The sequence below is a fragment of the Coptis chinensis genome, chromosome 4 (genome assembly GCF_015680905.1).
Source record: "Coptis chinensis isolate HL-2020 chromosome 4, ASM1568090v1, whole genome shotgun sequence".
Classification (NCBI taxonomy): Eukaryota; Viridiplantae; Streptophyta; class Magnoliopsida; order Ranunculales; family Ranunculaceae; genus Coptis; species Coptis chinensis.
Window position 1 is genome coordinate 16,597,916 of NC_141459.1, and position 27,907 is coordinate 16,625,822.

General features: G+C 38.9%; 2 protein-coding genes and 1 long non-coding RNA gene across 3 annotated transcripts; 1 reads left to right on the top strand and 2 right to left on the bottom strand.

Moving 5' to 3' along the window:
- Positions 1–3,644: 3,644 nt before the first annotated feature.
- On the bottom strand, positions 3,645–5,034 carry LOC147502198 (uncharacterized). The gene has a single exon (XM_086603859.1). It carries the CDS (start codon positions 4,904–4,906, stop codon positions 3,998–4,000), a length of 909 nt encoding a protein of 302 aa, XP_086459985.1. The 5' UTR covers positions 4,907–5,034; the 3' UTR covers positions 3,645–3,997.
- Positions 5,035–9,928: 4,894 nt separating this feature from the next.
- On the top strand, positions 9,929–11,641 carry LOC147502199 (uncharacterized). Its single transcript, XR_015221186.1, has 3 exons — positions 9,929–10,224; positions 10,895–10,996; positions 11,565–11,641. It is a non-coding gene; the product is annotated as an uncharacterized LOC147502199 (long non-coding RNA).
- Positions 11,642–24,212: 12,571 nt separating this feature from the next.
- On the bottom strand, positions 24,213–25,024 carry LOC147502200 (PLAT domain-containing protein 1-like). The gene is made up of 2 exons (XM_086607129.1): positions 24,864–25,024; positions 24,213–24,785 (listed from the first exon to the last, which is right to left on the bottom strand). The coding sequence occupies exons 1-2, from the start codon at positions 24,939–24,941 to the stop codon at positions 24,348–24,350; spliced, it is 516 nt and encodes a 171-aa protein (XP_086463255.1). The 5' UTR covers positions 24,942–25,024; the 3' UTR covers positions 24,213–24,347.
- Between the last annotated feature and the right edge of the window lie 2,883 nt (positions 25,025–27,907).

Here is a 27,907-nt window from a genome sequence, read left to right on the forward strand (position 1 = left end):
GTAGCATATTTAGAATTTCCGGTTATTTAGTTATTTTCTTTTTGAAGTAGTTGGTTGTTAAAATATTGTACTTATTATTATTAGTATTTCCTTACAGCTATGCCCCCTCCTAGTTATCATAATATACAGGTGATTTTACTGAAGGAGGTATATGACGAGACAAAATAATTTGTTAATACTTTTAGACCACATTGGGAGCTATATGGATGTTCGATTATGTCTGACTTTTGGACCGATGGAAAAGGTACATGTTTGATAAATTTTATGGTTAGTTGTCCAAAAGGCATAGTTTTCTTGAAGTCAATTGATGCATCGGAATATGTCAAGAAAGAAATCTACATTGTAGAAATGATTAATGAAGTGATTGTCGACGTCAGGGTTAAGAATATTGTTTCGGTAAAATACTTGGACATTTGTGATTTGTGTGTACAAAAGAATAAATACAAGTTACTAATTCATTTATCAACTTACTAATGCATTTCTCTTTTCAATAGTTTGTGCCCGACAACAGATCCAATTATAAATTGGCGGGAACAATGTTGGAAGAAGAACATGATTCAATATTCTGGACTCCTTGTGCAATGCATTGTATTAATTTGATGCTTCATGATTGTGGGAGTACGTGGAGAGAAGACTGCATTGCCTAAAATAAAGTTTGTATTAGCTAAAGCAAAAGTAGTGGTGATTTATCTCTATAACCATGGGAGAGTGTTAGCTTGGTTACGAAAGTTGATCGGAGGTAGAGAGTTACACAAATCTTGTGTAACTAGGTTTCCTACTCAATTTTACACATTGCGGAACATGTCGGAGAATAGGCATCACGTGCAGGTGTTGTTTGTTTATGAATATTGGAGAAAGAGTGATTTTGCAAAAAAAAAACCCCGGCGGAAAGAGAGTTGAGAGAATAGTTGCAAAGGAGTCCTTTGGGGATAATGTTTATTTCTCTTGTCAAGTGATGGCTCCATTGGTGGATGTTTTGAGAATGGTGGATAGAGAAGAGAAGTCGTGTATGGGCTATATATATGAGGCTATGAGGAGGGTTGAGGAGCAAATTGAAAATAACTTGGGGTCAGACACAAGGACATGGACGAAGGTGAAGACTATTATTGACAAGAGGTGGGAATATCAACTCCATCGTCCATTGCATGTAGGTAATAACTTCTAAGTTTTTTTTAAAAAAAATAGCAAACATGGATGTCATTATTTCTGCTTAAGCCTTGAAGTATATATTAAGTACTGACTCCAAACATTTTGGTATGAAGCCGGGTTTTATCTAAATCTGTCAATCTATTTCAAGGAAACTAAAGCTGTGATGGAGACAAACAATGTAGTTAAGGCAGGTCTTTTTAAAAGCTATGGCGGTGCTTATACCTGTGTCTGAGTCGGAGAAAGCAATGGATCAACTGAAACTTTATAGAGATGCAGAGGAAACATTTGGAATAAAGGCTGCCATAAGTCGAAGAGAGACTATGCAACCCCGTAAGCTTTCATTTGATATAATAATTTAATTTAGTAGTATTTGTATTGTATCTTTTCAATTACTAACTTTAACATCATCATAACGTGTTAAATATAGATGAATGGTGGTTGCAATTTGGGAGTGTTGCGCCTATCACAAATTTGCGGTTAAAGTTTTATCACAAACATGTAGTGCATCACCATGTGAACGTGACTGGAGTGCCTTTGATAATGAAAGTAATATACATTAACTAATAGAGTCAAAAACTACATTAGTCATGTAGTGGTTATCTTTACAACTCTATGTAATTATTTTAATATGTTTTCTTTTTTTCGTTCTCTCATTTCAATTTCAGTTACATTCAAAAAAGAGGAATTGCCTTCTTCAATCAAAATTGAATGATCTTGTCTACATTCAGTACAATCAAATGCTAGATAAGCGATTCAAAGAAAGGTTGGCCGACAGTGATAGTGATCCTATTATTTTGAAGGAAGTTGATGAAAATGATGATTGGATCATACCAAGTGAGACGCAGTTTGAAGAATTCATGATGGAAGGTGATGACCTCACTTGGGAGCAAGTTCGAGCAGTGAGAGGAGCTGATATTGATGTGGAGCCAAGTACAAGGAATAGAACTAGAAACTCGGTGACAATTCACGACGAAGCCGACGAAGATGATGAGGTGGACTTGGAGGGTCGTACAGGAGCTGGACAGCATGGTGAAGGAAGTCGAGATGATGATGTTAATGAAAGTGATGCTGACGATATTGATATAGATATTAAAGCTGGAAATGATCAGTAGACATTAGTCTATGCTATTTGGCTTTATGAATTATGATATGTAGTATGCACTTTTGAGTTATTAATTAGCTCTCCATTATTGTTGTATTTTTGCTTTAAGTAAATAGAGTATGGAAAGTATGGAACAACTCAACTCTGGTTTTATAGACCAGTGCCTTATCCATTAGGTCACAGAGTTTTTTATTGGCTTTATTATGTTGGTATATCAATGTTTTTACTTGTTAATTATATTTAAGTAATTTAACAGATATGTATAGAAATATAGTGTTTAGAAAAAATCCCCTGTGTAATCACGATTAATCCCTGACTGAGTAGACCTACTTGCTACTCGCTATTCGATCGAGTAGCATCCAATTTTCGATTTTACTACACAGGATGAGAGATGAGTTGTCGAGAAAACGAAAAGCAATCACAATTCAATGTAACTTGAATAAAAAAAATAGGAAGGTTGTGTATGAAATGTTGGGTTGACAATTCCAAATCTCCTATTTCTTGTATTGCAAAATCTAGGATACGCCTGTTGTACCTGTGCTTCAGCATCTAGGCCCTCTAATAACCAAAGGTGTGAGGGTGTATTGCCCCACAAAGTCTATAACTAAGGGACGAGATGACTGCGCACGCATACACCCCGCGTATTCTAGAACTGTTATTCTTCTATTGGGGTGGAAGAAGGTTATTATTGGAAATAAATATAGAGAAAATATAAAAAATTATCGTGGATCCGTAATTGCTTACACTCACCCAGTTGATTTGTCCGGAACCGTAAATACACCTAACTCGGCACTATAGTTATAATTAATTTCCAATTTGAGTGATTGGGCCTAGCTAAATTTTTGACAAATGAATTGTGGACCTATCAGGAAATGAATTGTGGACCTAGATCGATCAGTATCAAGTAATCAAGTGCAAAGTAATCAAGTAATTTCTGCTACGATTTTGTTTGAATTATCAAAAAGAAAAAGTTTGTACGCATGCAATCTGCTGCATTCCATCTAGAGGCATATAGTTTGTGATTTGGATGGAATTCCATCAAATATTTCATTTTTTTGAGAAATTCGGAATTCCGGATGAAGGGTCGAAAAAATATGAATTTCGGCGATTGATAGTGTTTTGTAGAATAGATGAACACAGCACCACAGCCGCACCCATTTTTCTCTAGCTGGCCAATCTTTTGATTAGAAACCTCTAAAATGATCTTCTCTTTGCTTATTGTAATAGATTGGCCGGGCAAATATAACCTGAAGGCCTGAATATCTAGTTGCTAATTAACTAGAGTCTACATATCAAAGAGACATTTATCAAAAAAAATATATCAAAGATCGAGACAGACTATAAAAATGAAAGCAAAAACAATGGCACGCTAGTATGCTACACACTTACACAGTAACACAAACCTCATATATTTTCACAAAAATACACATGCTGGATGGCTGGATACCCTTTTCAGAAAGAGAAGGGTAGTACACTGCAGAGAAAATCAAACTAGTCTAGACTTTAGATCTCCACAAAATCACAGCGATTTTCAATACCTTAGGATTTGTCCAAAATCCTACCATGAAATATCCATACACTTATATAAGAAAAATAAATCATATAAAATTTCATTTGAACTAATAAGTAATAACAGCAAGACTATATATGGAATTTAGAAAGAAAAATTATGAGAGAAAAAAAATCACCATTTACCACCTACGACTCCTTGAAAAAGGATCTTCCATCCCACCCACAACCCATTTCTCATTTGTAAATTGTAATATCAGACGTTACCTTCAAGAAATCAGGAACATAGTACTTCAAGATCAGGCTTTCCGCTTTCTCTTCTTGCTCTAACACAAACCCTGCTTTAATTTGTTCTACTTCTTCTTCTTGTTCTTTTTCTCCTAACAAACTCTTTGCAGGTGCAGACCTACAACGCATTAACAAGAGAGCATTTGGAGGAGGGGCACTAGATGCACATTCACCATCACAAGATCCATCTTTCTCTACTTTTTCTTCTTTACATTTTGCTTCTTTTTTAGCAACCTCATTGTTATTATTTTGTTGCATTAACACTAACCACTTTGAAAAAGCTGCACCTGAAGCACCACTTACATCACTCTTTTCCACATTCGCCTGTGTTTCTTGCTCTTTTTCATCAATACAAGTGGCATCAGAACTCTTAACAGAACCAAAACAACCTAAATCTAACCGAAACCCTCGTAAACTAGTTAATAACTGCACACAATCTTTTTTGAAACCAATTGTTTCACCACCAATGTATCTCCTGTTATGAAGTTTCTCACTCTCACCCATCACAGATTGCAAGTTCTCGCTGGACTTTTTCTTGGGCCTGACTTTGATCTTACCAGCACACGTTACTTTTGGTGATGTAGGTTCTGTGATCTCTGAGCTGTTCGTCTTGGTTTTGGCCCAGAAAAGAGGGCTAGCTTGACCACCTTTATTGCCACACCTAGTTAGAATGTGGTGGTGATGCTGGTGGTGGCGATGGTGGCACTTGGGCGACTCGCTGGGTCGAGATGGGCTGCAAATGGGCTTAGAAGTAAGTGTTAAATGGGCTCGAGATGGAAAACAGACTCCAAAATCTGTTGAAGTAACTCCTTTGCCTTTGTCATCTTTTGCTTTCATGGAGTTCTTCCTCTCCCTCATTTCTTCTAATGAGATCTTATGTCTTTTCGTGTTTGAGGTTGTGTTTTTGGGTTTTGAATTTTTTGAAATAAAGGAGAAGTTGATGGACTTTCTATCCGTTTTGCTTTCTTCTCCATTCCTGTTCTTTCTTTTATTTTACCCTATTTTCTACTTTGTTTCGGCCTATGGGCTGGTCTCACGTGACAGTAAGCAGAAAGCCTCTTTCCGTCTCTAGCTTTCCTTTTTGTCGCTCACTGAAGAATGAAGATAGAAACAAATCGAAATCGTATCTTTATATATATATTATAGCTCTCCCCTTCTAAATTGAGGAAGCTTAGCTAGAGTGTCCACGTGTCCATACTAGTTACGATAAATTAGGAGGAAAAATTTGCGAAAACTAAAAAGAGTTGCGACATCGCACTCAAGATCCGTACTTCAACTCCTCTCCACGTCCTCACTTTCTCGCTTCCTTCATCTATCTCCTCGGCTTCTTCGGCATCGATTTCGTCCAGTCCTTAATCCCTCTTTGCCCCATCGAATAAGAAGAAGAAGACAGTACTTGCTTGAAGAAGTTGTGACCATTAATGACTACGAAAGTATTGACGATGAAAAGGCATTGCAGGCCGTGGTGGCAAAACAACCTGTTGCTCTTAGTATTTACATCAAACGTGGTGCTCTTACGCTCTATAAATCGTATTTTCAATCGGACCATGTGGATCGGACTCAATCCATTCTATGACTATTGTTGGGTATGGAGTAGATAATGGTATAAAATATTGGATTGTGAAAAATTCATGGGGAGCTGATTGGGGAGAAGATGGATACATCAGGATGGAACGTAATGTGGCTGACACTAAGTATGGTCTATGTGGGATTGCTAAGGCAGCAATATACCCCATCAAGAAGAGTCCGAATCGTATCTATACAAATTCAACAACTAGGCTTGACAAAATTCATATGTTTTTAATCATACTAGGAATACCTCAATACTATTTCTTAGTGGGTAAAATTACAGAGGGAAGGATTCAGGATTTTACTTGAGGTTGTGTCTTCCCTATTATGCTTCTATCTTTTCCCTTCTGCAATAAAAGAACATAGATACTTTGCCTTCATAATCCCTACGGGCGTTGTTTCACTCCTCCTTAGGGCCTTAATTCTTTAGCACCATTCTACAATATAATTACTCCATCTGTAGACTAATGAAACAAAAAGGCGTGAAAATTTGGAGCAATATGACGTCAAGAAGTGTAAAAGGGGAGCAGAGTTCCCTCCCACGTATACAGTATTCTTACTCGAAAAGGTGTCCCAACGAGAAGGTAGAATTCAATACTTAAAATCAAAAAGGATAAATTATTAGGAAACTCAATGGCAAGACACTAAGCATCGCTCATACACACTGCAAAGTGCAAACTCCTGTGAGCCTATACTCTATCTATCGCCCATCGTTGATTCCTCCTCCTCCAAAAACATTCACTCATTCATCCGAAGATGGCTCGCCGTCGAGGGAATTATTGATTCAGTGGTTTCAGGCACTACCCCATCTTACTCACTTGAATCAAAGCTCGGGGACTGCAAGCGAGTAAGACAGGGTAGCTCTGCAGAGAGTTGTGACTGGGAAATCTCTTACTGGATTGCCATTAGATGGGTTCAATTACGAATCCATTTTGGGGCAGTGCTGTGAAAATGCCTGTTGGTTATGTTCAAATTCCAATCTTGGGCCTTTGTTGCTTTCGATGGAACAGAGTATTCTGTCCCAATGGCTACCACAGAAGGATGTTTGGTGGCCAGCACGAACAGGGGGTGTAAAGCGATTCATGTGTCTGGTGGAGCAACGAGCATGTTGTTGAGAGATGCAATGACTAGAGCTCCAATTGTTAGGGTTGGATCCACAAAGAGAGTTGCTAACCTCAAATTGAAACCCCAGTTTGTCTGCCTACATGCCAAAAATAAGTAACTGGCACTGGTTAATGGAGACAGACCAAAGTTTGGGTTTATTAGTAATTAAAGCTTTTTCCATGGACAAATTGGTGAATAGTGGAGATAGAAGACAAATGTGTATGATAGGGACCAGACGAAATATCACCATCTTCTTCTCTTTCTTTTGGTCCTCAGTTCACCATTTGAGAAAACTTAGACAATAAAAGGTGTAGTTTGTTCCTTGGTTACTTTTCACCATTTGATTATTTAATAAGCATCAAGGCATCAAGGCCACCTTTAAGATCAGATTGGGTTGCTTACTTCTTAACAATTTTTCCTTCTTTGCTGCCATTGATAGTGTTTTTCATCAATGTCGAAAAATTCTACTTCAATGTTAGTTCAACTAAACAATTTTTAGTGCTAGAAAATTTAATCCTTAAGACCCAATATCATGAGGAAATTATAGATCCAATTTCTGGCGTAAACCAATTACCAAGTTTCTAAAGTTTTGCTGCTATTGTGTACAGCTACACCACACTTGGAGGCTATTCTTGCAATGTTGTCCATCCTATTGCACTTGCAAAAGTGATGAACATTGCACAAATGATGAAATCTGAATTTGACGACAAGCATTATTATCTTTCTGGTATTGGTGGAGTGGAGTGGAGTGGAGATTGGTAGCGACGCAGCTGAATTTATTCTTCTTGGAGCAAATACTGTTCAGCTTCATTGATATCTGTGATGCCTATTCTTTCTTAATCTTTGAATGTCTACGAAGAGTTTGGAATTGTGAAAGCTACGATTTAGCTCCAATAATTAGAGAATTTTATTTTAGATTGATAGGTGATGTCTTTAGTTCCGTTGATACAGGTGACACAACTTCCATATCTAAACCTCCATCCTTACGATGGTTTATATAAAATGTTAATGATTGAACATGGGGTATCCTTTGCGGCGACTTTTTAATTTATCAAATGGATGTACTTGCTTATTTTGCTCATGTAATTACAATGAGAAATATTCACTGCATGTGTTACAGGGTTGCATTTATTACTTGGGTAGTTAGGTAAACTCATGAAATTTGAAAAGGTTAGCCATGTAAACTGTGATTGCAGCATTGCAATAGGCTTCAATATTTTTTTTATTATTATTGGAAAGCCTGTGTTTATTGCTTAAATTGTTATAATCACTACTGCAGAGAAACAAAATCTAACAGAGAATCCTTTGTTTTTTCCGACAGTAATCTATAAAGAATTCATGGCAAACAAAATATTATCTAAAACTTACCACACCTCTTTCCAAAACCCAAACAACACTTAATCTTCCTCTCCCTTCCAATCCCATTTCATCTCGTGAAGATTAATTCGCCAGATGATGATCAGAAACAGTCCAAAGTAAGCGCCAACTTCCATTGGGGTGCAGGGCGGCCATTATTATAGCCTAATTTAATTTTCCAGTACTCTAATATGTTTCTTTTTGTTGATCAACAAAGCAATACATTCTTATACAAAACAAGTAGTAGAGTTGGATCAAATGTTGAGGAGGATGGTCTTTGAGAGTTTGGGTGTTGAAAAGTACTATGATGGCCACATTGAATCTGGCAACTACCGGTTCCGTGTTCAAAAGTACTTTGTCATCCTAATGAAACTAAGGTTGGCGTGAAGGCTCACACGGACATAAACTTAATGACAATACTGTCTCATAATCAAGTTCAGGGGTTGGAAGTTAAGACTAAAGATGACCATTGGATACAAGTCAAACTCTCTCCAAACTCTTTCATTGTAAAGACTATGCTTTCGTGGTAAGCTTCAATAAGTTTCTTAAATTTATATTCAAACATATTTGTGTATGTATGTACTATGTAAGTATGTATATAAATGCATATAGTAATTAATCAGGAGAAAAAAAAAATGCGCATTTTGACTAATGAGCCGATAAATCAGGCAAAAAAAAAGGAAAAGAAATATTATGAGAAACGCTAAACCCCGAGTCCCCAACAAAAACCCAGTTCTTTCTGCTTTCTCTAAACCGCCAACAAAAAACTCACGGCTGAAAACTGAAAAATCAATTATTCCCACATCTAAAATTTGAACTTTTCTTTAGAATGTTGATCGAAACTTTAACGTATGAGTGATTTCTATATCTCAGACTCTTGCTGACACTATGTGTAGCACATCTTCTGTTCTCTTCTTCCTCAATATCCAATTGGAATAATTAATTCCAGAAAATCCAAGATGAGTTTGATTAATCTCCATATATTTCTTGCTTTGTTGTTTTTTTGCACATCCAGGTGAGTTACCACTACTCTTTAGTGCTTAAAGCTTTATGAGTTAAGACTACTCTAAAGAAGAACAACAGGTTTGTTGTTTTTTGAGTTTTACAAGCGTTGCATTTGCAAGACATGCTATATTTAATTTTCTCATAGAGTTAGTTACTTTGTCTGCTACTGTTTTCAATTGAATGAGATAATATTATTTTAATTATTTTTTATTGGATATCACATAATTTACTCTTTTTTTTTTTTGTACAATATGTAGGTTCATTTATTGTAAATTTCATTATTATTTTACTTAATAAACTGAAATGGGTATCTTAAAGTGTGTATTGTAGATTGAAGACTTTTATCAATTTTAATTATAAGGATCATATACACTGACAAGGGTGTATTAGCTCAATAGTGTGCACAAGAAAATTTTCTACTTTCTCTGGTTACAAGTTTTTCTTATTAAAATTTTTTATTGTTGTTGACCTAGCTTGCTGTTAATGGTTGAGTTGTTAAGACTGAGGAAATTAACCATAACTCTATGAGAAAATGTCATTTTAGTTTTGCATTTTTGATGTTTTGTTCACAAAACAAGAAACGTCCTCCTGACCATTATTTCGAGATGATAAATATTGTTTAGGTTTGTAATAGTTTGGGCAACTTAATTGCGATATCTTTTTTATGTGTAATTCGTTTTCAAATAGGCGCCTATCTCTTGAACCTAAAACATGTAGTCTTTTTAATATATATACATATAATAGCAAGCCCCTTTCGAGCTCTCTCGAGCGTCCACGTCAAATTTTACTCATGACAATGTAGGAGAAAAAAAGATGCCCATTTTGACGAAAAATCATGAGAAAAAAGGAATATTACTAATTTACGCAAACAAAACACTATCTAATAAACCATCGTACCTCTTTCCAAGACCCGTCATTTTCCCTCCCTTCCCCTCCGTGAAGATTAATCTAATTTGATTTGTGGTTCTCTCTCTTTGCTATGTTTTCTCTCTTTGAATTCCAACTATTAAGGTTTTTCTCTATCGCAATTTGGATGAGTAATATATTACTCTCCACCTCCTTATTTTATTTACAGGGAGGATTTAACAGGGCTAGCTACTGCAACTGTTGGTTTAACTATGGAAGCTGCTCAACATCTCGAGGTATTTTTCTATTATTATTAAGTGCTTGACATCAATCTATACACACTCATTTTCTTTGTGATTGCAAAATTAATGGAAGCATCTTTGTCTCTTTAATACTCTATGTGTCTTATCTCATGTAGACGTATGTGTTGTTCTTCAAGTCACTTTAGACTAGGCAAGGCTGCCTCATGCCCTAATAGTTAAAGGCACCCCATGCACAAAAAACGAAAAAAAATATGGCACTATGGCTTTTTTGAGCTGTTCAACTTTTCTTCTTTAGAGGCATAATTGGATTAGTATACACTTGATAGGCTAATATTGGGTTCTTACCTTTGTGCTATATGCTTCTCTAATGGATGGTTCTCTGTCAAAGTTTGGGTTCCACTTGACATACGGGCTTGGCAAATTACAGATAAGCTCTGATAGTCTTTAAGCCAACAACAAATGGCGTTAACTATTCTGCCAACTATGATTGTACTTTAGCGGTTTGAATTACTGTACTATTGCATTGGCCAGAAGGCTTATGATTTGGTTGGTGGGTCTACAATTTTATAACTGTTACGATATTACCGAAAATTAATGTATAATAAAACCTCAATATCAAAATAATTTTGATCTAATGCGGATATTTATAATCATTGTTGTTTATTAATATAATTTTTTGTTTCTTTGGATGATATTTTTTCAGTGGCAGTTTTTTGTAAGGTTCTGCGTTAGAATAATGATTGTGCTTATAAGAAGTCTAAGAGGATGAAGTGGTGAAGAAGTCCTAAACCAAGCACCACAGCAAGTAAGTCTTTGGACATGATAACGTGTATTGTTGGTTCATCACGTGTATATTGTTCCCTGTGAGATACGCTTTAAACTTTAAATCTTATAGAATATTAACCGTTATCACAAAGTTATCTTATCCAAAAAATTTATACAGTGTTAATCTCAAGTACGTTCTTGGTATGGTGTTGCATTTTCAGCTTTTATGATTTTGCATTAATTGTAGATGGTTAGATTATAGGATTATACTTAAAAGATTTCATTTAATTCAATTGGGCCTACCTAACCTAACTTTATTCTTTGGGTAGCTAGCTTTCTCTGCCAAAGAATGATATATATCAATTTTCCATACAATTTATGACTAATGATATGGAATATTCTAACTTCTTAAATTTGGACAGAAAAATATATAAAATATTGAAACTTAAGTAAATACTCTTAGAATGTCTCAAAGCTGCAGATTTTACATAATGAGATTATGTCAATTTTGCATAACACGTTGTACAATAGATAACTTTGAAGTTTTTTATTTTTTTTATTTAAACTATTTGTTGCAATTTTTAACTTCAAGTATTTATAAATCATAGAATTGGTGGCAACGATGAAAAAATGGCTTGGAGTTTCTTGGTAATTCTGAGGAAATGAGGAACTCACAGGTGAAGTGGATGATTGACCGAGGGAAGTAAGTTGCTACAAACCGTTTTTGCTATTTTTTTTATAAAGACAGTGATGGTTTTTTTGAAGCATTGGAGATCAAAAGAGTATTGGAGTGTTTGGGATTAGCTAAAACATTTTCTTTTGCTTGAGGTAAATATAAGTGCACCATTGCTATGATAAATGACATGTTTTCTACATCTATTTTGATTGAGCTTTGCGTGTTATAATATTAGATTAAATTGTCAATTTGACATTATAAGTTTCATTGATTGATTTATCTGTATCATTAGGGGTTTATTAGATAAGAAAGGATATTCAACATGCTGATGGTTATATCCAAAGATCCTGTAAGTTTTTTCAACCACCCATGAATTAAGGCACCGGTCTACTAGCTTCTCTCAAAACACTTTCGATCTCAAATTTAGACACGCACCAGTTTTACAGTGTGGATAAATCTGGAATTGGTGGACTGGTGCGTATTAGTGATAATCAAAGTGGACCAACAACTATTAGGACATCTAGCACAGTTGCCTATCTATAGTTTTATTTTGTTGGTGATTAGAAGTTTTTTTTTGGTTTATGTGATGGTTTTAGTGGATCAGATCAGACTATTAAAATGACTCATCACATGTCATTTCAAGGTATTTTTATAAGTTTTCGATAATCCCAAATAGTTAAAATCATATATAACTACAATATTATAATTTGATAACTAATAGAAGCATTTGTGAATTTGATTTTTATTGCTATTTTTTGCAGAGACACTGCGGGAAGATCTATGTACACAGTTGGCTATTATAGATCACCTTGATTAATCAATGGGAAATTAGGAGCTGGATTAATCAACGGGAAAGTAGAAGCTTGATGTTAAAGAATTGAATCAATTTCAAAACACACACAAGACGGGAAATCAGAAGTTTGATGAAAAAGAATTGGATCAATTTCAAATAACCACGAGACGGGAAATCAGAAGCTTGATGCAAAACACTCACGAGACAGAAAAATTGGATCAATCCCAAAGCACCAACCAGACGATAAATCAGAAGCTTGAATAGTACTTACAATGTCTAAGGTTCGAGCTTATTCTATCCAACCAACCAAGAAGGCCTAATGCAACAAAATATCAAGTCTTTTTCATACACATTGTTCATTTGAAGTTTTGGAGCAAACTAAACCACTAATGCATTTGTTTTCTCATGATTTTACCATGTTTCTTGAAGAACATTATTATTTGAATTGTACACCCATGAGGTGCTAATTATAACTAGCACAAATTTCAATTGTATCATGACTTTCTTCTAATGGCAGATGTCTCTAAAAAAATATGAAGATGGAATTTCAAACGGGATTCATTACCAAAAGTCCAACATAGATAGTCTTACTTACTGTAAGAACCATTTTCATAAGATGGGCCATTGTATGTATTGGGCCCAGAGAATAGGCCCAAGACCATGATATGCTCCATGAGGTAAACTTAAGGAGGAGATATAAAAGTGAAGAGAAGGGAACTTAAGGAGAGAAAAAGAAAGAGAAATAAGAAATGGAAGAAGGAGGCACCAGATAGAGAAAAAGAGAGAGGTTGAGGGGAGGAAGAGGGAGGAGACAACCAGAGTAGGTGGAGACGACGGCCAGAGAGGAGGAGGAAGAGGAGGGGAGATCTAGAGAAGAGGAGTATGGAGACGTCGGCCAGAGAGAGGAAGAAGAGGATGAGAGATCTAGAGAAAAGGATAATGGGGACGACGGCCAGAGAAGAACAGGAGTAGGGAGATGATGTCCCGAAATGAGGAGGAAGAGAGAAAGAGATATCTATAGCAGAGAAGGGAGGAGACGACGGCCAGATGAGATGACAGTCAGAGAGGAGGAGGAATAGGAGGGGAGATCTAGAGAAGAGGAGAAGGGAGACGATAGCCAGAGAGGGGAGGAGGAGGAGTAGGGAGATGATGTCCCGAGATGAGGAAGAAGAGAGGAGGAGATACCTATAGCAGAGAAGGGAGGAGACGACGGCCAGAGAGGAGGAGGAGTAGGGAGATGATGTCCCGAGATGAGGAAGAAAATAGGAGGAGATATCTATAGCAGAGAAGGGAGAAGACGACGGCCAGAGAGGAGGAGGAGTAGGGAGATGATGCCCCAAGATGAGGAGGAAGAGAGGAGGAGATATCTAGAGCAGAGGAGCTAGAATGAGGAGACAACGAGAGGAGAATAGGGAGACAACCAGAGGAGATGACGTCTAGAGAGGTGGAGAATCCAAGAGTGAGATAGAAAAGAGTGGAGAGAGGAGAGAACTACGGTGCAGCTTGATCCCTCGATAAGGGGGTACGTAGGCAACCCAAACGGGTTAAGCTGATGAAGTCAAATTAGGTGTATTGCTTGCCTTCAGCATCTAACCAAGTAGTCGAGAATTATAAAAATATAAAAAATTGTGAAATGGGTTGCAACAAATGGCGCCGTCTGTGGGGACCAAGAGGAAAAATTTATTGTTCTCTACCACATGGTTTTGTTCTCTAAGGCATCTATGGAAGGATTACCTACGGGGTGAAACACAAACAAGTGCAGTAGATCTGTGGCTACGAGCCCAGTGCCGGCATCCTATCATACAATCAACATTCAACCGGAGTACTTTCTAATCGATTTTAGAGCTTGAGCAAGAGTGTTCAACAACATCGACGGCGAGGCAGTTCGAGATAGAGAAAGGATGAGATCAATAGGTTGGGATGGAGATCAATGACTTCGAGTGTCCGAATACGGATGGTAAGATGATTGCAAGGAAGGTAGAGGGGCATACACCGCGGCAGGTTACAGAGAAAGAAAAGGATCAGCGGAACAGAGTTGATATTGACCGGGTTTGTTGCGGGATATAACAGCAAGTAAGACCGGGGTCGAGCCCCGTATTAGCTATACGGGGAACCTTAGAATCTGCTGGTGTCTCTAGGTAGTGAGGATGTTGGGTTTACTTGTATGTGGGAAGAGATAGAGAGGAGCCCTGCCTCCGAGAGCGAGGAGGGTTCGAAGACCCTTCGTGGATATGTCGGGGCTATTCGAATGAGTCGCGGGGATGAGCCTCCGCGGACCCTCGTCCAAACAAAGACGGGGGCAGGCAGAGTTGTCCCGCACCGGTGTGTCCAAGCTCCGGCGAGATAGATAGGATCCGCAGACCCTCGTCCAAACAAATAGTGGGGCGGGGCAAAGTTGTCCCGGACCCTCGCGGTCCAAAGCCTCAAGCGGGATAGGATATGCGACATGAGGTCCGAATCAAACATGGGGGCAAGCCGAAGTTCCCTCATCGACTCCACCCGAGCGCAGACAACAGGGGATGAGCCCCTCCGCAGATGAGATCCGAATCAAACATGGGGCAAGCCGAGTGACCCCTCATCGACTCTACTCCTAAGCAAATGCGAGGGGGATGAGCCCTCCGCAGAGATGAGATCCGAATCAAACATGGGGCAAAGGCGAGTGGCCCCTCATCGACTTTACTCCTAAGCGGCCGGCGGAGGGGGGATGAGCCCTCCGCAGATGAGATCCGAAGTCAAACATGGGGCGGGATGAGTTGCCTCATCGACTCCACCCGCAGCGAGATGGGGGATGAGCCCTCCGCAGATGAGATCCAAATCAAACATGGGGCAATGCCGAGTGGCCCCTCATCAGTTTCCACTCCTGAGCAAAGACAAATGGGTGGAGGAGCCCGCCGCGGACATGAGGTCCGAATCAAACAGGGGGGCAAGCTGAGTTGCCCCTCATTAGACTCCATTCCAGAGCAGAGACGACGGGGGGAATGAGCCCTCCGCGAGCCGGAGTTCCAAATTGCAATTGGGAGCAAGCAACATATCCAGAAGGAATAATACTATTGAGTTCGACAAAAGAGAAATAGAGGGGATGAGGCCCTTTGTGGACGAGATATCGAGTTCCATGAGTAAGGGCAAAGGGGATGAGACCCTTGGCGGATACAATGTTGAGTTCTACGAAAGGGAAATGAAAAGGTGAGACTCTGTGGACATTGTAGTGAGTTCTGTGAAGGAGAGCTTATGGATGGGCTGAGACACTCTGCGGACATAGTGCCGAGTTTTCCGAAGGAGAGATGCATGGCGGCTTCGGTGAGACACTCTGCGGACATAGTAGTGAGTTCGGTGAAGGAGAACTTATGGCTGGGCTGAGACACTCCTCGGACATAGTGGCGAGTTTCCGAAGAAGAAATGCATGGCGGCCGAGGTAAGACACTCCGGGCATAGTAGTGAGTTAATGAATGAGAGCTTATGGTCAAATTTGAGACACTCCGTGGAAATAGTGGCGAGTTTTCTGAAGGAAAGATGGTGGCTGAGGTGAGTCACTCCACGGACATAGTAGTGAATACTGTGAATGAGAGCTTATGGCGAGGGTGAGACACTCTGCGGACATAGTGGCGAGTTTTCCAAAGGAGAGATGCATGGCGGCTGAGGTGAGAAACTCCGCGGACATAGTAGTGAGTACGGTGAATGAGAGCTTATGGCGGGGCTGAGATACTCCGTGGACATAGTGGCGAGTTTTCCGAAGGAGAGATGCATGGCGGCTGAGATGAGATACTCCGCGGACATAGTGGCGAGTTTTCTGAAGGAAAGATGGTGGCTGAGGTGAGTCACTCCGCGGACATAGTAGTGAGTACTGTGAATGAGAGCTTATGGCGGGGGCGAGACACTCCGTGGACATAGTGGCGAGTTTTCCGAAGAGAGATGCATGGCGGCTGAGGTGAGACACTCCGACATAGTAGTGAAGTCACGGTGAATGAGAGCTTATAGATGGGGCTGACACTCCGTGGACATAGTGGCGAAGTTTTCCGGGAGAGATGCATGGCGGTTTTCGAAGGAATGATGGTGAGGTGAGACACTCCGCGGACATAGTGGCGAAGTTTTACGGAAGGAAAGATGATGGCTGAGGTGAGTCACTCCGCGGACATAGTAGTGAGTACTGTGAATGAGAGCTTATGGCATAGGGGTAAGACACTGGCGGGGTGGACATAGTGGCGAAGTTTTCGAGAGATGCATGGCGGTGAGGTGAGACACTCCGGACACATAGTGAATGGTGAATGAGAGCTTATGGCGGGCGGGAGACACTCTGTGGACATAGTGGCGAAGTTTCGGCGAGAGATGCATGGCGGCCGAGGACATAGACAATCCGATGACATAGTAGTGAAGTTCTGTGATTGAGAGCTTATGGTGGAATTTGGAGACACTCCCTTGGGACATAGTGGCGAGTTTTCTGAAGGAGAGATGGTGGCTGAGGTGAGTCACTCTGCGGACATAGTAGTGAGTACTGTAATTGAGAGCTTATGGCGGGGCTGAAACACTCCGCGGACATAGTGGAGAGTTTTCTGAAGGAGAGATGCATGGCGGCTGAGGTGAGACACTCCGCGGACATAGTAGTGAGTTCTGTGAAGGAGAGCTTATGGTAGTGGGGAGATACTCTGAGGTGAGACACTGACGGGGCGAAGTTTTGGAAAGGAGAGATGGTGGCTTTCCGAGGTGAGGTCACCCGCCGAACATAGTAGTGAATCGTGAATGAGAGCTTATGGTCATAGGGATTGAGACATTCCATGGACATAGTGGTGAGTTCTCTGAAGGAGAGATGGCGGCTGAGGTGTGACACTTAGCGAACAGGGTAGTGAATTCCGAGAAGGAGAGCTGGTGGTTGGGGAAGGCGTTCCACTGACATGGTAGTGAGTTCTATGTGAAAGGTGCTGGCTGGGTTAAGACACATCGTGGGCATTGTATTGAGTTGAAGAGTGAAAGCGAAGGGGATGAGACCCTTCGTGGATACATTAATGAGGTATATGAATGAGAACCGATGGATTGAGACACTTCACGGACATGATAATTGATGGTGAAGAGAGTGCCACGGGAAAGAGACAATTCGAGGAATGGTAGTGAATTCAATAAGAAGATCTAATAGCAGAAAGAGGGACTGAGTACCTTATAGACATACGATCCAGTAGTTGAGTACATGGATATGAACATCCTGAGGAGAAGAAGGCTGCAAACAGTCTCAAGATACTGTGGATATCTAGAGTTCAGAGAGAGAGACAATGAAGTTCAGAGACTTCTCGGGTCCGCCGTCGTCATCACCGCCGAACCCGAGAGGGGGCAAATGTAACAACCATTTTCATAAGATGGGCCATTGTATGTATTGGGCCCAGAGAATAGGCCCAAGACCATGCTAGGCTCCATGAGGTAAACTTAAGAAGGAGATATAAAAGTGAAGAGAAGGGAACTTAAGAAGAGAAAAAGAAAGAGAAATAAGAAATGGAGGAAGGAGGCACCAGATAGAGAAAAAGAGAGAGGTTGAGGGGAGGAAGAGGGAGGAGACAACCAGAGTAGGTGGAGATGACGGCCAGAGAGAAGGAGGAAGAGGAGGGGAGATCTAGAGAAGAGGAGTATGGAGACGTCGGCCAGAGAGAGGAAAAAGAGGATGAGAGATCTAGAGAAAAGGATAATGGGGACGACGGCCAGAGAAGAACAGGAGTAGGGAGATGATGTCCCGAAATGAGGAGGAAGAGAGGAGGAGATATCTATAGCAGAGAAGGGAGGAGACGACGGCCATAGGAGACGACGGCTAGATGAGACGACAGTCAGAGAGGTGGAGGAATAGGAGGGGAGATCTAGAGAAGAGGAGAAGGGAGACGATAGCCAGAGAGGGGAGGAGGAGGAGTAGGGAGATGATGTCCCGAGATGAGGAAGAAGAGAGGAGGAGATACCTATAGCAGAGAAGGGAGGAGACGACGGCCAGAGAGGAGGAGGAGTAGGGAGATGATGTCCCGAGATAAGGAAGAAAAGAGGAGGAGATATCTATAGCAGAGAAGGGAGAAGACGACGGTCAGAGAGGAGGAGGAGTAGGGAGATGATGCCCCAAGATGAGGAGGAAGAGAGGAGGAGATATCTAGAGCAGAGGAGCTGGAATGAGGAGACAACGAGAGGAGAATAGGGAGACAACCAGAGGAGATGACGTCTAGAGAGGTGGAGAATCCAAGACTGAGATAGAAAAGAGTGGAGAGAGGAGAGAACTACGGTGCAGCTTGATCCCTCGATAAGGGGGTACGTAGGCAACCCAAACGGGTTCAGCTAATGAAGTCAACTTAGGTGTATTGCTTGCCTTCAGCATCTAACCAAGTAGTCGAGAATTATAAAAATATAAAAAATTGTGAAATTGGTTGCAACACTTACTCAAGAGAACAAATAATCCAAACTCACTCACTCTCTCTCTCTCTCTAAAAAAGTCTGAAAGTACTAATAGATAGACGATTATGACAATAAGCAGGATTAATGCGCCATAAGTATGCAAAAATTGTAAATGTGCATTGTCGTGTGTAGCAGTTCAAATTAATCTTAAAGGATGAAAGACTTCTAATTTATATTCTAAAATAATATTATTAAATGGTACCCGTTCGTAGGACGGGTTCGAAAACTAGTAATATGTAATAGAACCTATATAGGATTATAGGGTACCCGAACATATATACTAATTATGTTTCAAGATTTACTTTTTAAACTAAAGACATAAAACAAATCTAATCTTAGTACCGAATAGTTACCAACCATACACCGCGACCCCATTGATCGGTTGGTAGTGAGGTTGCCTATTGGCTAGTTTGGTCATGGGATCAAGTCGTGGTGCAAAAAAAAAAAAAAAAAAAAAGATCCATTAGGAAAGATCTACCATATTCTCACTATCACTCACAAAATGACTGTAGATTCGTTCTAGAAAATATGATCACGTAGAGTAGTTGAGTGTTCTTTTTTCGAGTTTATAACTATTTAGTACTACGTAGTTTCATTTTTTTTTAAATGGTACTTGTATTATTTTTTTTTGCTTATTAGTACCACGAACTCTTAATTTGTTTCAATTTAGTACCTCAGTCCTTTTCCGTCTCAATCCGTCTAATTTCGCTAACGTCATGTGCTTGGTTTCTCTAATTAGCGAGGCTAAATAACCCAATCAATTAGTTATGTGGACACAAATTAATTGAGTCCATTGCATTTCCACGCGTTTGTAATTTGTGTCTATGTACCTAATTGGGTTATTTAGCCTCGCTAATTAGAGAAACACGTGAGCTTGCCGTTAGCAAAATTAGGCAGATTGAGACGGAAAAGAGGCTGAGATACTAAATTGAAACAAATTGAAAATTCAAAGTACTAATAGGCGAGAAAAAAAGTACAGGTACTATTTAGGGGGGAGGGGAAAGTGAAAGTACTTAGTACTAAATAATCATAAACTCTTTTTTTTTTTTCGGATAATAACATAATAACGATAAAAATATCTACAAACTCTCCAAGGAGCTGAGTGATATTGTCATGTTTTAGATACTATTTCTTCCTTCATGCTAGGCAACTAGTTAGTACTTCGTGCTCAAATCAGGTTAAAGTGTATGTAGATCGACTAGATCATCGCTGCCAGAGTACTCGTTATTGGTTGTCCACACCCACGAGTGTGTTTTCAACTTATAATTCCCAAATTAAAACCACTTGTTCTATGATCAGTTTTTTAGCATTGAAAATACACAGGTTTCCGGGTTGCAACTTGTAATTTCTAAGCAACACTTTTAGCAATTTATAAATGCAAATAATTTACTAGAACAGGCACAAATAATTAGAATGAACATTAAGATTTATATTGATAAAAACGAGATTACACTGAAATTGATAGGACTGAGTTAGGACTGAGTTTGGAGGTTTTGGTAATGATTGCTTTTTGAGGGAGATAAAACCTACGCACTTAGAGCATTTCCAATGCAAGTCATTATGGTGGGTTTGTGACTTTATTCACTTCCAAATGGTTCAAAACCTTTGCCCAATGCAAATGTGACTATTTTCTCAAGTCAAAACGAAGGTGAAACCTTCAACTGAGATAGTGGCTGAGTTGTGAACTTCGGATAGGATGTTGGATTTCGTCTCGTATGTTTTTTTTTTTTAAAATGAGTTTTTTTTTTTCAGACGGCATGTTTCATTCTGTCCGGAGCCTTTTTTCGATTTTTACGTCCAAACGGAATCTAACATCCCGTTCGATATTAATATTCACCTTTGCATTGGGCAATTTCACCTTGCTTTTCACCAAAACGGTGGAAACGAGAGAAAATACTGCCTACGTGGAGGTGAAAAGATGGGAAAAATAATGACTTGCATTGGGAATGCTCTTAGGTGAGTTCAAATAACCAAAGATCAAGCCAATTATGTAGGTGGTATGTTGGTAAGTCGTCATAAACGGGGAAACATTACGAGTGGAGGTCACTAACGAATATATCTGAGCACTGACGACCTGGTTCAATACTCAAGTCACAATTGGTGAGACTTGGTTTGGTGCTCTGAGCAGCTGGTCCAGCCTTGGGTTTGCTCCTCAAAAGTCACTAGTTGGTGCTCTTAGCACGTCAACAGTGTGTGAGGGTATTATGTACATTATATCCCGTTTGCAAAAGACATCGTGGTGTTCCAACGTCAAAATCCTATCCTAAGGGCATCAATCAGTGCATCACCAATGGGACCTGAATACGTGCATGTACCTTCAAATATGACGAACCTTTAAAAAAACACAACCTCCAACGCAGCTCCTAAATGGGCCTCCAATTTTATCATCCTGTATATGTCTTCATTCTTACAGATTTTTTGGATCCCAAGCCCAGAATTTCTGCACATGACTCAACTTAAAAACTCAAGTCGGTTGAATCAAATTTATGTTAGGGTCCGGTTCCTGGGACTCATATTTTTTTTACTCAAGTTTTATTCAATTTCCTAACCATTAGATTGAGTTCATCCAATGGCTTAGATTAGAGATAAAAAAACATTATTGTTTTCTGTAGGATGACGTTATATAGGACCCAGTTTTATTCCTTTTGCTTCTGTTTCATCATGTTTACTTCTATTATTATGTGAAGAGTAAAAACCAACAGTCTCTTATTCTTCTCCACTTCACACTGCTTATATCAGATTACTTAAATTTCTCTTACATTTTCATTTTTGTTCATGTTCCGATGTGCATCACCTAGTACTCAAGGTTCGTACAAAAGAAACATACCTTGGAGTATTTCGGTCAACTAATAAGCCTGTAGAAGTAGAGAATGGGGAAAAGGATAAAACCAATTTATGTTAGTTGCTCTCTCCCTCTCCATCTGTGAAGCTTAGTCACATACAATTAGGGTAGGGAATGGGTCGGGTTTGGATCGGATATGGCTATGTTTGAATCCAAATCCAAATCCGAATAAAACCGAAATTTTCAACCCAAATCCGACCTGAATCCGATCGGATAAAAAAAAAAAAAAAAAACCCCAAAAATTATATCTGAACCCGGCAGACCTAAATTCGAACCCAACCCTAATAAATAAACGAATATAAAAATTGACTCGAACTATTCGGATTCGGGTCAGGTCGAATTCAAGTCAAATCCGACCCAATTCCCTGCCCAACTGCCCTACATACAATGGTCAAATACAAAAACCAATTTTAGCTAGCCAGTTTTACTATTTTCTTCCTTAAGGTAGAAAGATATTGGAGATTGATTTGGTTTGAGCTAGGGGTGTTTAGCAAAAACCGGAAACCGAGAAACCAAACTAGACCGAACCGAATTGGCCAGTTTTGTCGGTTCTTTATAGACCTGATTCGGTTCTCGATTCCTAAAAATAAAAACCGTAGGGGTCGGTGCGGTTTTCGATTTCATCCCTCGGTTAACCGGTGCCAACCGAACCGAACCAAAATTTATGCTTAACCTAAAACATACGGTTGGATCTTAGAATTCTATCTTGGAATTTATTGTGACCATTGATCTTAAAAGATTATAAAATAGCCAAACCTACTCTCACCAACTCCAATCTTATCTCTCCAGCCGCCATCTCTCTCCCACTTTCTCTCATTATCATCTCTTTTCCCTACTCTCTCACAAACAATTAAACCAACTACCTCTAATCTCTCTAGCAATCTTCTTCTCTCTGTTTTTTTTATCTATTTTCTATGGGTCGTCCTCCTCATTCCACGCTTGAGAAAGAAGAATCACAAAATGGTTTAGATGAAAACAAGTAAAAAAAGCTAGATCTACAATTCTAGCTTACAAAATTGGTTATCTTACCTTTGTGTTTTCCTAATCTAATCTCTTATTCTTTTTTTTTTTTTTTTTTTTGTGTGAATTAAATGATAAAATTAGGAGTTTAAATCTATTTAGTTGTAAACAATTGATAAAAATTCAAATTTGGATCTCTTTCCTTCCTGATTTTTGGATCTGTTGGTTTGACAAAGTTAAGTTTCAATACAAAGGTGCAAACCGATAAGGCGAACCGAACCGAACCGTAAAATCGGTTCTGTTTAAATTCGGTTTCTCAACTACCACAGTTCGGTTTCGGTTCTAATTGTTGAAAACCGACCATCTCGATTCGGCTCGTAATTTGACCATGAACCGGACCGAACCAGACCGTGAACACCCCTAGTTTGAGCCATTTTAGCACTCTGAAATAAAAAGACACGTGCAATATTTTCTCTATGGGAGACTAGGAAGGCTCAAGAATTTTCAATACTCTTGCCTCCTAGATTAGATGGGGAGTTATGTTAATTCAGAGCTTATTTCGCCAATTTGAAGTCGTTAAAAAGAATGGAGCTGTTTCTCGCTCCATATACTTATGAAGATTTTATCGCTTTGCAAGAAGCGAGATATCTTTTTTCAATAATGGAGTTTGCCAAGGTGTTGCTTTCAAGGATTTATTTGGTAGATGCTACCATCCAACAGTTTCAATTCCCAATCAACCAAACTGCGTAGTCAAGTTCAACTTCGGCCCTGAATTTGAATTTTTTTCCCGAGAAATTTGGTGGCGTCCGATACCTACACCCATGATTGAAACAGTGTGAAATGGAGACGAATGGTTTACTTTTCACAGAATAATAGAAGTGATGACAATGAAAGAGAAGTTAAAAAAAAAGTCCTACATGACATTATCTCGAAAGCAATAATGGTTTTTCATCTCTAATTTAAACCATTGGATAAACTCAATCTGATGATCAAGAAATTGAATAAAATTTGAGTCTAAAAAATCTGAGTCCCAAAAATCTCAATTGGAACACCAAACTATTTCGAGGTTTAGCTCCTCTTTAATGCTCGTCATTCATCTAAAATGGCACTTCAAAAATATGACGTGGACCGCATGGTAAAAATAAGCACACCCTTAATTCTTGGAGACTTTTAGCATAGACTGATAGACAGGTGGAGTAAAACCAACGAAGTCTTGCTAAACGTTGAAATGCTCCATTCAAATTGTAATACAAAATTACAAATGTTCAAAAAGCATGTCGGCAAACCAAATACATAATTATTGGCCATAGCCGTTGATATATATATATATATATATATTTATTTATTTATTTATTAAAGTGAACATCAACAACGAACCAAGATCCATGGACGAGGACAAAGTGACGAACAGATCGAACACGTTTCATACCATCATTCAATGTGTTTGACCAGTTCAGAAACAACCATTCCACGGCCTTAAAGCTTCCACTTCGGGTGGTGTAATTGCACTTGACCCGTAACCGAAACTGACATTCACTACTTATTAACTACAAAAATAGTTAGTAAACTGGTACCCGTTTCAATAATAATGACAAATAGATTAATTTGTAGTAACAAAACTGCATACTATTGTAGATTATTCACTGAAGAAATAAAACATAACAGCTTCTCGACATAATCTTGCATGTTGGATAATGGAAAAGCTCAACAACCTAAATAAACTCGGGTTTGGGTGGTGCGGGCTCGGGTACGGGGCAGGCATTTCTGATAGCAGTGAGTTCATAAGGCGAAACATCAGTACCAAGCCATTGCTCCACAGTGAATAATTGTTGGGCACATGGTATATGGGCACCCGTTGATGTAACTTCAACATAGTTAACGTACCACCCATGATGAGCACCCGATCCATCAGATGTGAGGTTCAGGGCGCATACTGGTGCATCTAAGCATTTACCACGTCCACTGAATATATCTAAGTTACCTCTTTCGAAGTAGTTGTAATCTGGACCCATTAGTCCACCCCATGTCTCGATATTTGTAATATTAATCGAATTTCCAGATGAATCTGAGAGTGATAAGCTGATTATGGAATCTGTTCCAGCTTTCCAGATTGAACCTGTTCTTATGTATGTTGTGTACACACAATCATCCTGCACAATTAAAGAAAATCAGAGAAATGGAGTTGTGATTTATAATGTGTTTTGATGAAAATAATGATGTTTACTTACAGATGATTGAGCGATCATGGCAAAAGAGATGAGAAGAGAGAGAATGAAGTAAAAGAGATGGTTGACTCTGATGCCCATGTTTGTGGTGACTGGAGAGTGTTGTCTTTGTGTGACTGGGATCTGATATGTTTTTGTATATTTATACTGTGAAACACACTGTGCTGCGTTGCGGTTCTTAAGATTTTATCCATGTGAAATAAATGGGATATGTACGGCGCTAAAGAGTGCATATCCATGTGAATATCCTGAATTCCTGATGGAAGCAGTATTCATGTAGTCCGTCGATAATATTTATTTTGAACAATTTAAGAATGGATCCAATATTCGAGATAGAGACTTAGAGCTCGATATGTTTAGCTTGGACTCCATTTTTAAACGAATTTTACACTCTTACCTAGTAATCACTCTATTTAAGTTTGTTAGAGTTTTTGTAAGCCGTGAGTCCGTAACAGGTTGGACACGTAGCCAGCCGAGACTAACTAAGCCGAACTCTCTTCTCTCTCAACTTTCTTCTCTATTAACAATAATAAAATTTCACTAAGTTAAGGCTATCCATATTACAACATGAAGCCACGAACAAGCTTCAAGTAAAAAGCGAGCCAAACCCTGACTTAAACTAGAAGAGCGTGGTTAGTTTACTGAAATGGTAAGAATGGATAGCTATATCTGTTTTCCGATGCTTCAAAATTCTAGACATTTGAAAAACATGAAGAGTTCATTCCATTTGCGATTGTGATGGTCACTTGAAATCCCTAATCTTCATCAAACTTGATCTTATTTGGAGTACGTTGAATGCTACCAACCTGTAAAACAAGACATTCCAGTTGCTAAGATTAAAATGATACCATCAAGAGAGTCAGATAAAAAGCAAAAATAGAGATTCTGAGTTTGTCTATTTGGATTCTCTCCCCCCCAAATTGGAGAGAAACTCCAAACAATTGCAAGGCAATACATCATCTGAGAGCTTATATATGAACTTAAGCCACATGGTTCGTCTGTCATGAATATATCAGTTATCAGAAACCAAGCCTTCTAATTAGAAGTACAAAAGTTTTTCTTTACTGATCTATTCACTCTTGCTCTAGCATCAAAAAGTACAGACGAGCTCAAAGAGTATCGAGTTGTTGATGATGATACTTGTGTACTTTGCTGGAGTAAAGAGAACTCTTTAGGAGTGAGATCAGTCTTCAGATAAACCCAACGGCTCAGCAGAGGAAGAACTCACATTTCAACGAATTTAAATTTAATACTGTCAAAGTGACAATTAACATAGGAAAATTGCAGTACTTAATAGGGTCTAGACTTGAGATAAAAATTAGCCCCACTGCTGATGCAGCAACTGCCTCTTATGACATAGACGCAGGAACGCCGCCCATGATAGGGTATAAGCTTGACATAAAAAGTATCCACAACCACAATATATCGGGAAATATCAGTAATGTGTATTGGAAAATCAGTGGTCTGATGTATTGACATTTTGGGCCTTGCTATAGTTTATTAGTGTCATGTCAATCTTCTATGCATCTTGCCTCCCGTTCTCTTTTATACAGGTAAAAGACTAAATTTCGGTCTGTAACTCCCTACATTATAGTATTAGACAATACAAAATAGTTCCAGTCTCATTCACCCAACAGTAAGCTGGGGCAAAGTGGATTATACTTCAAAGCTTAAACTATGAACTTGAGCAGCAGACAGGGACTACGATAAACACCAATAAAATAAATGTGCTGACTTAGACTGCAGAACTATTCAAGTAAATCAACGAAAAACAACTCACAGGCTAAGGTCACGAACTCTTAAATACAGAAATGATTATTCAGGTGAAAAAAACAGGGAAGAGTCAAAGAATGAAGTTCAAAGTTTAAACTATTAGGTTCATTATTTTGCTCTCTCATCTGCAAGACATCAACAATGAGACTAGCCAATACTCTACTAATTCTCACCGGCAAGCTTGAGCAAACTAAGTGAAAACGTAAAGATCAAATGAGTCAAAACGTTAGCAAGACTTTTAGATGACGGGGAAATAATGGAAACAGGAAAAGGTTATGCCCTTACAATTTCTGGTGGAACATAATCAAAACCAGCAGCCACAATCTTGTGACGCCGCTTCTTGTCTCGTTTTAAGACTCCCTCCACCAACTTCCTGTGTTCTTCCACGGTTCTTTCCTAATTGTATATGAAGCCAGAGAAATATATCAAAACAATTATAATTGATGTAAATTTCCGTATTGCTTTCTTTGCAGTACTTTGTTTAACTAAATGCCAAAGTAGGTAAATCATTCATGACTGTGATACCTTGTTATGCCTCTTTCTTGCAATTTCAGTCCAGTTTAATGGGGTCTTATACGATTAACACCCTTCCATCTAGAAATATATGTATCATAAGTAGTCTCTTTCAAAGAACATAACTGAATTTGGATTTAACAAGAGAAATTTGTGGAACAATATTAACATGAATGGCTCACAATTTCGGATGAACTCGCTCTGGGGGAATAAGATGAACTTGCACCATGTGCTCAAATAATAAATAGATATGCATACAATCAACAACAATCTTTGCCACCTGCACTTGCCAACCAGTAGTAATCAGATAAAGAATGCCTGGAAATATGATTGAGCATTTTAAAGCAATACTTCAAATAAGCACAAGTACAACCTCAGGAGACATAAACTCGATGAAGCCAAAATGCTTAGACTTTCCTGTCTGAAAAACACCAAATGAAAAATTAGAAGTTAAAAATCAAGAGGAAGAGAAATGTTCGCTTGCAAAGTAATGTTAGCAGTACAATACTACAGTTCCTTAACACAGCTACACCACCATAGACAGAAGAAGTACGACTCAAATACAATGATCTATTAAATATTTCAATCACTGCTATCAAGCCTTTCATATGCCTCACACACAAGATACTGCTGAAGATATATGGAACACTGAAGTACTATTTCTGCATCTCCCTGACCAAATCCATCCACTTTGGGACTGTTCGTTAAAGTTTTACTCAATAAACTATAAAACATGAACTACATATGTACATCGTGTCAAA